This window comes from Crotalus tigris, unplaced genomic scaffold (assembly GCF_016545835.1).
Source record: "Crotalus tigris isolate CLP2741 ecotype Arizona unplaced genomic scaffold, ASM1654583v1 scf7180000018371.15429387391:27106975, whole genome shotgun sequence".
NCBI lineage: Eukaryota > Metazoa > Chordata > Lepidosauria > Squamata > Viperidae > Crotalus > Crotalus tigris.
This window is the reverse complement of record NW_024096970.1, coordinates 26,358,535-26,372,574: the sequence shown is the minus strand read 5'-3', so window position 1 is coordinate 26,372,574 and position 14,040 is coordinate 26,358,535. Positions and strand designations below refer to the sequence as shown.

The following is a 14,040-nucleotide window of genomic DNA, read 5'->3' as shown; positions in this document are numbered from 1 at the left end:
CCACTTGAAAGTCATTCTTATTACTGCAGTATACAAATCCATTCAAAATGCCATCTTTAATAATCTATGTTAAAATGAAATCTCTGTCAATTCTGTTAACTGTCAGAGTGGAAATTAACAGTTCTTTGGCCCAGGAGAGGCAGGGAATGAGAAAAAAAACTACTCACATATCTCCTGACATTAATTAGCAAGTCTACATATATTATCTATTCCCTATGACATATATTATCTATCCCTAAAGTAAAAAAAGACATTATATTTTCAATATTGTAGGTGATAAAGAACCAGCCCAAGATTCTTTAAGTCCACTTGATCAAAGGCAGCATTGTTGTTATGAATTAAAATACAAAATAAGTTACCTTGCCATTATATTGTCCACTTAAAAATACCAGGAATATATGTCTTGAAAGAATCCTTGTAAGGGAGGAGTGCTGTTCCAAATTATTGATAACATAATACAACTGCTTAAAAAAACCCAAAAGTTATTTCAACTATGTAAACAATACTTGTGCTATTTAAACATTCATTTCATAGTTCAGCTATTCAAAGAACAAAATGGCACACATAAATTTTGTTACACAAAATATAGCCAACAGTAATATACAGGTACACCATTTAGTATTTATTATATGCATTTTATATACATTATCTTTTTAAACAGCGGTACTTTTTGTTATGTTGTACAATCTTAAAAATTTGCTGATTCATAGTTCATAAAACAGAAAACTTACAAAACTCGCAAACTGATCAAAAAGATTTTTGTGGAAGACTAGAAAAAATACTTTATTGTCTTAATCATGCAGTTACATAAACAAAATCTTTAGTTACATTATAAACTGAAGCACATCTGAAAAAAACAAATCAAAAGCAGGAATAACAATTCAAAACACAGCCAATTTCTGACTCTTGATTCAACTACAATTTTGCATTCTATCTGAACTGCAAATAAAAACATTTTCACTCCAGAAGTTCTGAAACAACTTCTTGGAATCAACTTTAATCCAGACACGTAGCTGGAAAAAAAAAAAAGTTTGTCTGTAACTTAAAAACTATTACATGTCCCATTTTTAGTCTATTTTAGACTGTTCAAAGAGTGCCATAATAGATATACAGGGCCCATTAACATACTACATAAAAAGAATATAAAGTTCAACAAAAAGTGAAATAAATAATAGGCCATTAGCCAGATGGGTAAACCTTGATAAATAATCTCGTAAATACAGTAAGATGTACAAAATATCACATAGTGATAGGATGTCAAGATTAATTTTAAAAGTTCATTGGAAGGGCTGGACATGTTTAATTCCTCTGTGTTCCTTTTGCACACTTTTTTTTACAGTTCTTTAGGAAACCGGTAATGCAGTGATGATGAATTAATATCCTATTGAAAGGATGCAGCAGAGCTTTGTTAGGCAACAAAGGGAACCGTGTCATTACAGGGCAGCAGGCCAGCAAGATCTCTGGTTTAGGATACTATAATGCAGAAAAATGTCATCCATACAATCTTGAGCACTGTTATGACAGGCTAAATATATAAAAGACATATAAAAACTAGAATTTTATCGAAATATTTTGTGCAACTAATGCTAAATATTTTAAGTTAGTTCCTTTTTCTTTAAAGCAAAATAAAAGTTTAAAAGGGGATTCTGTGGCATTTGACCGATAAACAGAAAATACTAAGAGATGCAAAGAAAGCTACTCTTGGAGCTCACTCCCCCCCCACCTCACCCCCACAAGAGCACCACATTCCTAACCCTAAGGCAGCACACAGAGTCCAAAATAAACGTCTTTAATAAGATTTGATTCCACGTTCGTTTAAAGACACACCTAAGGAACAAATGCTCAGTTCGTATCCAGTCAAGGCTACAAATACTGGTTTGCTTTCCCCCCACCCCCTCAAAATACAGTAATTACAGTTAAATGAATCAGCCCAGTATTATTCATGTGATTGCAATCTGACCAATTTATACCTGCCCCAAACACAGTCTCTGCTGAGGCGGGTTACATGTAGTGTCATCAGTAACCTTTACAGTGATGGCAGTGATGCATTCCCTCTTTTTGTCCAGGCAAACCTGCTACAAAGGTGCAGGCTTGCTTTACTGTGTCACACAAATACTTTGGCAAGAGCATCGGCACCTGCACTTGCAATGTATGCTTTTGATGGGTGAAAAGCTACATCATAAATGGATTCATCCAGCTTTTTTCTATGGGCTGTTATTTCTTGCACACATGTTTTGCTGTCCAAGTTCCATAATCGAATAGAGCAGTCATGACCTGAATGAAGAGATAAACAGAAGTGTTATAAATGAAACACAATGCATTATTACAAAGTCTCTTGGCAATACAGGAGCTTGTTAACTTACTTCCAGACATCAAGTAGATTCCATTAGGATCCACAGCTAAGCTTGTGACAGCATCCAAATGAGCAACCATCGAATGGATCATTTTACCTAAATATTAACGTACATAATATATATGAAGAATAAAGATTTATACTTTGTTAAAGGGTAAAATAAATATGTGACTGGAAGAAAAAACAAGAGTGTGATACAAAATTTAAACAGAATTGACATGCAACAATGATAGTATCAAAAGAAAGATATTAAATTTGTAGTGAACTTAACAATTAGAAAAAACTGGCACAAGGTCTTTTGCTTCAGTGTTGACTGATAAACAATTCATTCTCTAAAAATGCTGGAAATTGGGAAAAGCAACAGAAATGACTTTGAAAAAACTACATGGCAACAACTTACAAAAGTATGTTTTTGTTTCTGTTGCTGCAGAGTTTCTTCAAGGTCATCTCAATGGCTGTCCAGAAATATAATAACTGGGATGGATAATTTTTTCTCATTTGGTGGCAATGCTGCAAAACCCAACAATTCTGGTAAATAATTACCAATTCAAACAAATTCTGAAAGTTGAATTCTCTTTTCAACAGACTGAAATATTATCAAACTTCATATTGCCACAAAGTATACCAAAGTGGAAGGTGTGGTTATAGTTGCTAGGATACACTGTTCTTTTCACTGGAAATTATGTACAATCCTTTCTGTAGAACAGTATGTTAGACTGCGGACGTACAGGCAGTCCTTGAACAGCTCATTTAATGACTGTTCAAAGTTACAATGGCACTGAAAAAAGTGACTGACCATTTTTCACACTTATAAGCATTGCAGCATCCCTCTGGCCATGTGATCTGGATGCTTGACAACTGACTCATATTTACGATGGGGTTTTGCGACTTTCTGACAAGCAGTGATCCACCTTAACAACCGTGTTACTAACTTAACAACTGCAGTGATTCACTTCACAACTATGGAAAGAAAGGTTGCAAAATGGACAAAACTCACTTAACAAATGTCTCACTTAGCAACAGAAAGTCTGGGCTCAACTGTGGCTGTAAGTTGAAAATTACCTATGTAATATGTTTACCATCTGAGTTGTGTAATGTCACCAAGAACCTTATATTTAAAAATAAAATCTCATATTGAATTCAACAGGGATACCATTTCTATATTATAATTTTACTACTATATAGGTGTAGATTGTACCTGAAGTTTGGGTTTCACCTAACATATGATTTTAAGATTTAAAATTTCTCTGTTAAATAGTGATAGAATATTTAGATGAAACAGAAATTGTAATTTCTCATTAACAATTTATTACGTTCTATTTTGATGCCAACATTAATCTGAAATTTTAAATTAACTTAAGATATTCTAATATAGAGAATCAAACAAGTTACTTTGAAATGCTTACTGAATTTTATAATACTTGTACATCTCTTTCCTATTTATATTTTTTCTTTCTTTTTTATTATGTTTTAAAATATTTAATTTATTATCTGAGAAGGCTAGAGAGCCTGCCAAATATATAAGAAAAAGAAAATAATTGTTTATTAGATTACTCTATGTAATTCAGCTCTTTTTTCAACAGAATCCAGCTAGATGTTTCTCAAGTCCAGAAGCATTAAAAACCATGCTTTATCCATTAGTTTGCCCTTGAATCTGCAGCATTTAAAGGAGAGTGTTAAAGCCCTGTTAATATAACATTTATCTTCTTTTGAAATGTACTAAGTTTTATTCTGATCCCTTATGAGTGCCAGGATGAAATACTTACTGGGTTGGTAAACCTGATTTCAAAATGTAATTATAGTCATTAACAGATTAATAGAAACAGGAAATAGGTCAGTAACTATTAGAAAACATTCTCTGATTCACACAAAAAGGCTTCAAAATTTAGATCCTAATGACTTCTTAATCCCTTTGAAAAATTCATCAAATAATACTTCTAACCTGAAGCTTAAGAAAACAAGCTGAGACCAACCATTACAGTCAGATGAACATGCTCTCTTCCAATCACTGTTATGATGAAAGAACAGATCAAAGAAAGAAAAGACAAAAAAGGTAAATAGAAATGTGGAGACTGGGGATTAGGAAAGAAAAGCAGAAGGAAAAACTGAATAATAAAGACAGGGCGAATATTCAAATAAGCCAAAATGCAAGAAAAAGATGAAATAGAAAACTTGGAAATCTCAAGAAAACTTTATTTCCTTACCCGTTTTATTGTCAAAAAACTTTATATGTCTATCTTCATGAGCTGTTATTGTTACAGGAAGCGTAGGATGACTTACTACTCTGTTAATGTGATTGCTTGATTGCAATCCTAGGAATGAAACACAGGCAATTATTATACTTTAAGTGTAAGGAATTAAGGAAGCATTAATATAGACAGCTTGTTTTAGTCTTATGTTTCAAAATCATTAAAACTATTACTATGTTATTAAATTAGCTAACTCTGCTAGGAAACTTCCAGTAAGGATACATGCAGAAATTTCCACAGAAGTTAAAAACTGCAATCTTTATTATGAGATAGAATAATGGCAAATTTCAAATTTGACCTTCTCCCCTGATTATTTGTTTCCTTTGAATACCAGAGAGTAGAAATTTCCATCCAATCTGTGGCAAAGCATTTAATTAGAAATGGCAAAACTTAGTCTGCAGCAAGCTGAAACCATACAACTTTTAATTTCTCTTCTTGTGTACAAATAAGGAGATATAAAAGCATCAGAGCTCAAGATAAACAATGATTCATTGCAGGGGTGTCAAACTGCTGGCCCGCGGGCCGGATACATCATGCTGAAACCGCACCCACTTCATTGCCAGCAATGGAGAAAAAGTCGCGATATGTTGCGACATGTCACGTGATGTTGCAAGTTTGACACCCCTGATTCATTGTATACATTGCAGTTCATTATCCTAAATGTTTAGAACTTGAACCATTTCAATTTGGTATGCAAAACAATTCTGCCAATTTGATGCAATATGCTTATAAGATTAAGTTCAAGCAAAGAAACTGAAACAAAAGAAACAAACTTACCAGAATCTGTTTGTGAGGACAGCATTACCAGTGACTGGGATGTTTCCAAATCATAGATGACAGTGTTGCCAGTGCTGAATGATGTCACCATATGGGCAGGATCACAGCCTATGAAGTCAACTGATGTGGGTATTCCATATTCTAAAGCATACAGGGGAAAAAACCCACACAGATTCTGTAAAAACTATTTATTTGTTACAGTCAAATTTTTACATTTCTTTATCCAGTGTTTTCTTAGAAGTATTAATTCATAACATAATAAATCTATCTGGAAAATAATTAAATCCTACCTACCTTTCTTTAAAACCAATTCCATTGATTGCTAGTATCTTTGCCATCCTAAAATAAATGGATAGGATACCATCTCTTCCCACACTATCTGGACCACTGTCCCAGATGTACCAAGAAGGCATCAATATATAGCCAAAGTATGTGGTAAAAAAACTTCTGTTAGAATGTTAGAATTATTACAATTATGTATTAAATTTTTGATTTCTATAATTACTATTAATCAACTTTTTAGTATTATTTGATTTACTCTTCTGAACGTTTTTTTAAAAAAAGTAAAGACCATCTTATAACTCACCTCTATTTCCATTGTAAGTGCAAATGCAGGATACTTTTTCAGGTGGATTCCACAACCTAATACTGCCATCTGCTGAACAAGATAGTAAGTGATTCTTTATACCACTATAAGCGAGATCCCAGACAGCATCTGTGTGAGCAATTAATGTGCCTGCTAGAACATTTGGCTCTGTAGAAAAATAAAAAAAGTTAATTTTTTTAAACATCTGAATATTTCTCAACTAGTATTAATTTAGCTCATGCTACAACTATTTTACTAAAACCACAACTGCCAAATTTAACACTGCTAATGACGTTAGTTCACACCTTAATTAACATGCTATATGAATCTCGACTGAGATCAGTCCAAAGATCATAGAAAATATTGTAATTTAAATTCATATGAGCAATCGTTCAGTTTATTATGCAACATATAAAGGTTATCTCAGAGAGGTTAATTATGTGACTGATACTTCACATCACAACATTTATAGATAAAGCTTACCATATGTATCATACGGGTCCACATTAGGGCTAGGCATATTCCACCACTGAATAGTTGCATCAATACCACCACTAAAACATTGTTCTCCGTTAGAACTAATTGCCAAGGATAACACAGGTCCACTATTTAAAAACAAAGGGACTACATTACTATGAATGAAACAACAATTACAATTTTAAATCTAGAAAGTTCAGATTATCAACATTTTTAGAACATAAACATATGACTTTGCTATTGAATCTATAAGTTGTATATAAGCCATATTTAATACTATGATTAAAAGTATTAAGTCCTTCCTCTTTTCCCATTTGTAAATAAGAATATCAAATCAACAATTTCTGATGTAGAACTTGGAGAAGCTTTTGTTAGGAATATTAAAATATTAAAAATACTTACATATGGGCTCTGAATGTGTAAATAGGTTCCACATCTAATGAGGCACTCCTAAAATAAAAATGTCAAAAAGCAATCTGTAAGCATTATCTTTAAGTATTTAAACTTCAGAACTTCCATGTCTTTTAACATATGTAAATATATACTTGCTTTTTGGCAGGTACTGTTTTTTGTAAGTTCCAAAGTTTTAGAGTATGATCCTCAGAGGCTGTAACCAGCACAGGCTCCACAGGATGGAAAGCTAATGCTCGCACTCCATCAAAATGGCTGCGCAATGTATATTTAGGATTCCATGTTTTTCTAAAAGCATCTTTGTTGGCTGGCAGCTAAAATAAAAATGAATAATGTTAACATAAGTAACAAAAGCATACAGCTATATAGGTAGTCCTCAATTGATTATTGTAATGGAGCCTGACTACTAGAGTTGTAAGTTGTGACAGTTCTAAAATGGGTTGATCATGTGACTAATGCAATTTTACAACTTTCTACCAGTTGTTAACTGAACGTTACAGCCATTAAGCAAACTAATGATTTGCCATGGGCACAGTTTTGCCAAAAACCAGAAATAAATGACATTTTTTTGGCAAAACTATCATAAAACATGGTGACATGGCCTTGGGATGCTACAAATACCAATACATTTGGCCATGTTGAGTGCTGAGGTTTGATAACATGTGTATTTGTGTGTGTGTGTGGGGGGGAATCTATAAGTAGCCCCACGATAGGTCTATCATAATTCGAATAGCTGCTAAATGACTGGTTATAAACCAAGGATTACCTGTTATGGCATATTGTTTGTTTCTGCTCAACTCTTATCTAGAAATGTCTGTATTGCATTTAAATACAGAGAAATTACTTGAAAATTTTATAAAAACTAAAACTTCAACACTTGTCATATTTCAAAATTACCAAAAGGTTTCCAGTGGTCAAAATATGGTTTCAACTCTTAACCAAGTTTCATATTTCCCCTCAGAATTGTATTAAAAAATCAATAAAAACTTAAAAAAAAAAGAATAATCCTAAATTGCATGGATTTCTACAAGAGAAGAAATTTTGTATGTTGGAGTAGTTGAGTCAAAACTGTGATCTTAACCTAAATAAAAATGTTATGGCAAAACACTTCCAAACCAATATCCTTGGAATGAGTACATTTAGTTCCTGCTAAATTAGGTACTACCAGTTGTTAAATCTAAATCTTCACATAATTTTCCCAATGAAGATAGTGAATGTTCATTCAATGCATTCCATAAATATGTGGTACAGTATATTTTTTTGTGTTGACTCTCCAACCAGAAATTATCAATTTACAGGATTTAGATGAATGTATATCATAATACTGCAACATTATTGATGGTTCTAAAGCAGTGTTTCTTAATAGTGGTAACTTCCAGGATGTGCATTTCCAACTCCTCGAATTCATGTAAATAGCCATGCTAGCTGTGATGTTCTGGGATTTGAAGTCCATATACCTGGAAATTGTCACAGATGGGAAACAGCATTCTGAACATTCCCAAAGTTCTTGGTTCAGTTAAAAGATATCAGGTGTTTTAAAGATCAAACTCGAGCCCATATAAAGAGAATTTATAATGTTTTAATAGAATTGGATTCTGAAACGGAGTTAGTTAAAGACTGTATGGTAAAATGGGCTCAAAATATTCAAGAGCCGATTCTATTGGATGCATGGGAGACAATTTGGGTTAGAAATGTAAAATTTACTCAAGCTCAAAATTTAAGAGAAAATTTTTATAAAATGTTTTATAGGTGGCATTTGGATCCTCAAAAGCTGTCCTGTATGTATCCTAATTTACAGCCCAAATGTTGGAGATGTGGAAGCTTAGATGCAACTTATTTTCATATTTGGTGGACTTGTAGAAATATAAAAGCTTTTTGGATTAAGATTTGGTGGAACATTCAAAAGATTTTTAAGAGAAAGATAAAGTTAACGCCACAATTATTTTTGTTAGGTGTTATTGTAGATTTTGATGTTGAAGAAATTAATTTGATGTTGAATCTTATAACAGCTGCAAGATTATTGGTGGGGCAATATTGGAAGAAAGATTCTTTGCCTACTATGGAAGAATGGATACTCAAGGTGTCTAATTTAGCAGAAATGGCAAAAATCTCCGCTTACTTGAAGGACTATTCACAAGAAAGATATATTTCAGTTTGGAGAAGATGGATAGATTATATTCAAAATAAATATGAGACTAAAAAGTATTATCTAGCTTATGAATAAATTTTAGATTATTATTAATAGTTTAATATGATTGAATTTATATTAGTTATAGTATTATGGTTTAATTATATTATTATTTTCGTTTTTAATTTGTTAATATTTATCTTGAAAAGGAGTTAAAGTATGTTATGGATTTGATTGTTAGTATAGTTGGATAATGTTAGTTAGATTATGATTGTTTATTTGTAACCCTGTAATCAGCTCTGGGAAGTGGGGGAGGGGTGGGAGGGATTTGGGATATATATTGTATAAAATCTTTAAAACTTTTAATAAAAAAAAAGATATCAGGTGTTAAACATGTTATACTTACATCATAACTGTAATCTGCATCATTTGCCACAGTCAAATCTGCAAGATCCCCAAGGCCTAGTACACTTAACAATACATCATCTGAACCCATAATAAACGACTTGCCCCCTCCAGATGGAAACGTTATAGGCTCAGCTATAAGAAACAAAACACCATTTATTAAGTGATGTAAATTAATATATGCGCTTAAAGACTTAACTAAGTATTATAAAAATATACCCAGCATAAATGCAGAATTTTTCTGCTTATCCGAATAGTTTTGCAATTTATAATTTAATAACTATTAACATAACATGAGATCACAAAGTGTTATGCAGAATTATTTCGATTATTATTACATAATATAAAACTATCAATTATTGCAGAAAGTCAAAGCCAATTTTAATTATTATACCTATTTGATGAAGGACTACACATAAGAAAGAATGCAACTGATTTGCTTCACCTTTTCAAAAGCATATTCTTTTCCTTTCTTGCAATGGACATATCCCCTCAACTCCCCTCTGCATCATCCTGCCCTCTCGCATCTCTTTAAAGAACTTGGAGGAGGAGGAAGGATGCAGAAGAGATTATGGGGATTATTTCCTCTTACACAATTGCTTTACAAAATAGTTTTCCCATTTCATTTTAATGAAGCAAATATTTTGCAACAATGACTCATGCCCTCATCACTATATATGTAGAGTATTACAATGCAGAGAGAGAGAGAAAGAAGAGACGCTTATGTGAAATGGGCAGCCATATAAATTAAGTAAATCAATAAATAAAAATACAGTGTTAACCAAAAAGCTCTTTATGGCTTGGCAGCAAGCTACCTAAAAGACCACATCTCCCTAACAGAAATTGGTCTAACCATTATGATTTTGCTGGAAAAAAATTAGGGAATTGTTCCCTAATTTTGGGAGGTCAAAGAGAAGTGATATTCATTAGTGTTATTGTTTGCTTGATAGAGACAGCCTTTCAGAATGGCTTCCCACTTGAAGTTAGATTTGTTCCTTCTGTTGCAATCTTCTGAAATATGTTGAAAGGTGTTTGAGTAATGGCAGCGCATTATTTTGGTATTCTATGCTTTATGGATTTTACTCCTTTTCTATTTTTTTTGCATTTTTGCTTTTTATTGGGGTTTTATTGTATTTGTAAGCCAATGAGAGTGTGTTAGATTGCAGAAGGTAAAAAATCCAATAAATTTTTAAACACATCATACAATATTGGAATAGTTATATTTTAACTATAAGCAGAATTCTTCTTCTAGGGGGAAGTAAGAAAGGAAATGTTCTTATTTTCTTCTCCTTTCACTACTCCAAAAACAAAGCTTTAAAAACTGTTTTATAGGAAAGTGCTACTCTCAGAAAGTAGCAGGTGGCCTTGGAAGCTGAAAAATCAACAAAAATCCAACTTCCTCCAGTAGGGAACATCCAGTGAATCTGTTAAATAAAGCACATCGCTTCTCCTCCCTAAAAAATAGTTTGAAAAAATGAATCACTTTTTCAAATGTAATTAATAAAGCAAAATGGTTTCAAACCATTGAAACTTTTCATATGGATTTTAAGGATGTTCTATATTTACATTTAGATATCAGGTTATTTATCTTAGAAATCTTTCAGGCACACGCTTCATCTTAAGTTCAATTAGTTTTCATTGCGATTATTGTTAGAGAAAAACATATATAAAGAATGATGTAGTTTTATTTATTTATAATGATGTAAAGACTATATTTCTTGGTATTGGAGAGCTCACTGAAATTACAAAACAAGAAAATGACCAAAAAATTCATGCATATGCAAAGAATATTGGAATTTTTTTTTAAAAAATCCCTTTCATTATTAGGATATACTTTGGTATTGACAAAGGAAGATAAAATTTATTTTTTATTTATTTAAAATAAACTTCAACATGGAATGTCTGAATTTTGCACTGTGATGAAGTCATACATCCATTCCTCTATGCATCATAAGCAGATCTATACAGCTACGTTGCATATCATAAAAGTGACCACATATCTCTTTGAATAGCTTAATAACTCAAACACTGTTAATCAGGAGAAAAGGTGGTTTGACAGCAGTTCTGTGCATATGTAGGGTAGATGTTTGACTGACACATTTGAGGCCACGATTCTGCAAAGTACATCTCTTGCTGACAATAAAGGATCCAGGATGAATAATAGTGACAGTGGACCAACAAACATAAAAAATGTTTACGTGAATGTCCATAGTTTGCTACATAAATCTAATATATCAAAGGTTATACATTGTAATCCATTTGTTCACTTGGAAATATTTGTGTTTTTTTAAGGAAATGTTCTATTTTGCTGGCGGGAATATTTAGAGCACAAATTGCACTAAATATTCAAAGTTGATGAATATGTAATTATGATTAGCACTTATTTACATATTCCAAAATCTATTAGCAACTGCTAAAAATCAATTATATTCTATATTGGTGCCGCCAGTTACTGTGAATGCAACTTTTGGGGGGGAAATCTTACACTAGAATGAATAAAACAGAAAGAAATCTCTCCTCACCAGAAAATTTATTTTATTCATTTCTTATAATTTGTTGCTCGCTATTGTTGTTTTATTAAGTTCATTTATTCTATGTATATATGCTTTTAAACTCAATTTTAAGTATCAATTTTCTATCATTCAAAACAAAAGTGGTAAATGTGAAGCGGTAGACTTTTCAGAACCAAGTTGCAAGCACATCTTAATATAGGCATCTGGTTCATGGGCTATAAATATGTGTTTTTTAAATCAAAATTTCTAAATACAAATAAATAGGTGAATTTGTTGTACCTTCCTCTGCTCTTGCACCTTCATGATCAGTCATTCTAGAAGAGGGTGGCCTAGATTGATTAATGACTCCTGAAGGGATGTGGGATAGCTCATCATCGCCCAGATCAGAGATCATGTCGTGCAGTTTTGTCCTGTTGACCCCTGTAAATTTAATGTCAGAAGCAAAGTTTCATTTTATTGCTCCCTCTTAAATTGATATCCATTTACACGCCCAGTTTGCTAATTAATATTGTTTTAATGTGATGTTGTTAAAATAAAGATGCTTTCATAAAACATATTTTGCATATTTGAAAAAGAATTAAAAATGAAGCTTCAAAAAAAAGAATCCAAACTGTTTTTTATTAAATCGCTGGTGTTCTGCTTACGGTAAAAGAGGAGAAACCTGAATGTCTGAACTCCTTATGAAAGGCCATAAGAATGTATTTACAACTCACCCCGAGCATTTTTATTAATTGTTAATACTAGACAGAAGTTTGATTACCAAAAGGAAAACAAAAATCAGGTGACTGGGAGGCAACAAACTGTCAACTTTCCCCCTTTTCTGGGTTTCTAAATAAAAAAAGTAATTTATAAATATCAAAGCACACTTATTGTTTAGAACATCATTAATAAACAAAAAGATGATCTGAAACTGTTAAAATGAGATGTAGCTTCAATGAAGGAATTAAAAAATACACAAGGTATTCTCTTATATAAAAATAAGATAGGAAATGCACTTAGCACATATTTTCTGGAATTCTTCCTTACTAATAGCTTCACTCTGAGACATATAAACAGGAAGGGAGGGGGGCTAATAAGGGAATCCATAACATTCCAAACTACTGTCCAACTACCTGTTTATAGAAATGCATTGGGGGAATTAATTAATTTTGGATTTTTTTTCTCTACAGCCCTGGGCCAGATCCAGCCCATTTTCAAACCTAATCTTTCTTTTGCTAGCTTTTGCCTTGATGCCAACTTTTGTTCCATTCTGTTTAATTTTTAGTAAATTATTCTGCTGGTAATAGTGCTGATCTACTTTACACAATTTCTTTCCAACATTCTGCTGGATTGGAAAAAAAATTAAAACTGAGATATGACATAGAATTTCAATTTCATCTATTTCCGCTGAGCAGATCGAGGTGGACAGCTATCTTATCTGTATTCAATCCTAAATCTATGTTTTGTAGCCCCAGATATCCCAGACTTACACCACAGAAATCAGAAAATGGCCAAAAATAGAAATGGAGAAAAACAAATGAAATGAGATCCATCTAGGTTTAAGAAATACAGATAGGGAAACAGGAGGAAAGCAATTCTCTGATACTATGAAACTACATTTGTTTTTTCCTGATGTTGAAAATACATTCAAGAAGCTTTACTCATCAAAACCACTAAAATCATTATGAACAAAAACATGCTCTCTTAGCATCTTTAGATTACAGTGAGCAATGAATAATTTATCAAATTACCCAAGATGTCCAAGCAACCTATCTGTATTTCTAACGCTTGCAGTATCCCAGGATCATGTGATCACCTTTTGCGACTTTCTGACAAGTGAAGTCTATGGAAAAGCCAGATTCACTTAGCAACCATGTTACTAACTTAACTGCAGTAATTCACTTAAGAACTGTGCAAGCAAGGCCATAAAATGGGGCAAAATCCTCTTAACAGCTGCCTTGCTTAGCAACAGAAATTTTGGGCTCAATTGTTGTCATAAATCGAGGACTACCTATACCAGGGGTGTCAAACTCAATTTCATTGAGGGCCGCATCAGCATTGCGGTTGCCCTTGGGGGGGCTGGGTGGGGTGTGGCCAGGGTGGGTGTGGATGGAGTGGGTGTGGCCTACTGGGTGGGTGTTATCAGCTCTACATCATTCGCA

The 14,040-nt window shown here is 32.8% G+C and overlaps 1 protein-coding gene across 2 annotated transcripts in view; it reads right to left on the bottom strand.

The window, feature by feature from the left end:
• Positions 1-601: 601 nt before the first annotated feature.
• The window catches only part of STRN3 (striatin 3), a 46,979-nt gene continuing 33,540 nt past the window's right edge, over positions 602-14,040 (bottom strand). For both annotated transcript variants that reach the window (XM_039351909.1, XM_039351910.1), the window contains 10 exons: positions 12,179-12,319; positions 9,388-9,521; positions 6,992-7,167; positions 6,845-6,892; positions 6,449-6,570; positions 5,966-6,133; positions 5,380-5,520; positions 4,558-4,665; positions 2,364-2,450; positions 602-2,274 (listed from right to left, as the gene is read on the bottom strand). In XM_039351909.1, the coding sequence (XP_039207843.1) occupies positions 2,105-2,274; positions 2,364-2,450; positions 4,558-4,665; positions 5,380-5,520; positions 5,966-6,133; positions 6,449-6,570; positions 6,845-6,892; positions 6,992-7,167; positions 9,388-9,521; positions 12,179-12,319 (1,295 nt within the window). In that variant the 3' untranslated portion in view covers positions 602-2,104. The remainder of the gene's footprint in view (positions 2,275-2,363; positions 2,451-4,557; positions 4,666-5,379; positions 5,521-5,965; positions 6,134-6,448; positions 6,571-6,844; positions 6,893-6,991; positions 7,168-9,387; positions 9,522-12,178; positions 12,320-14,040) is intronic.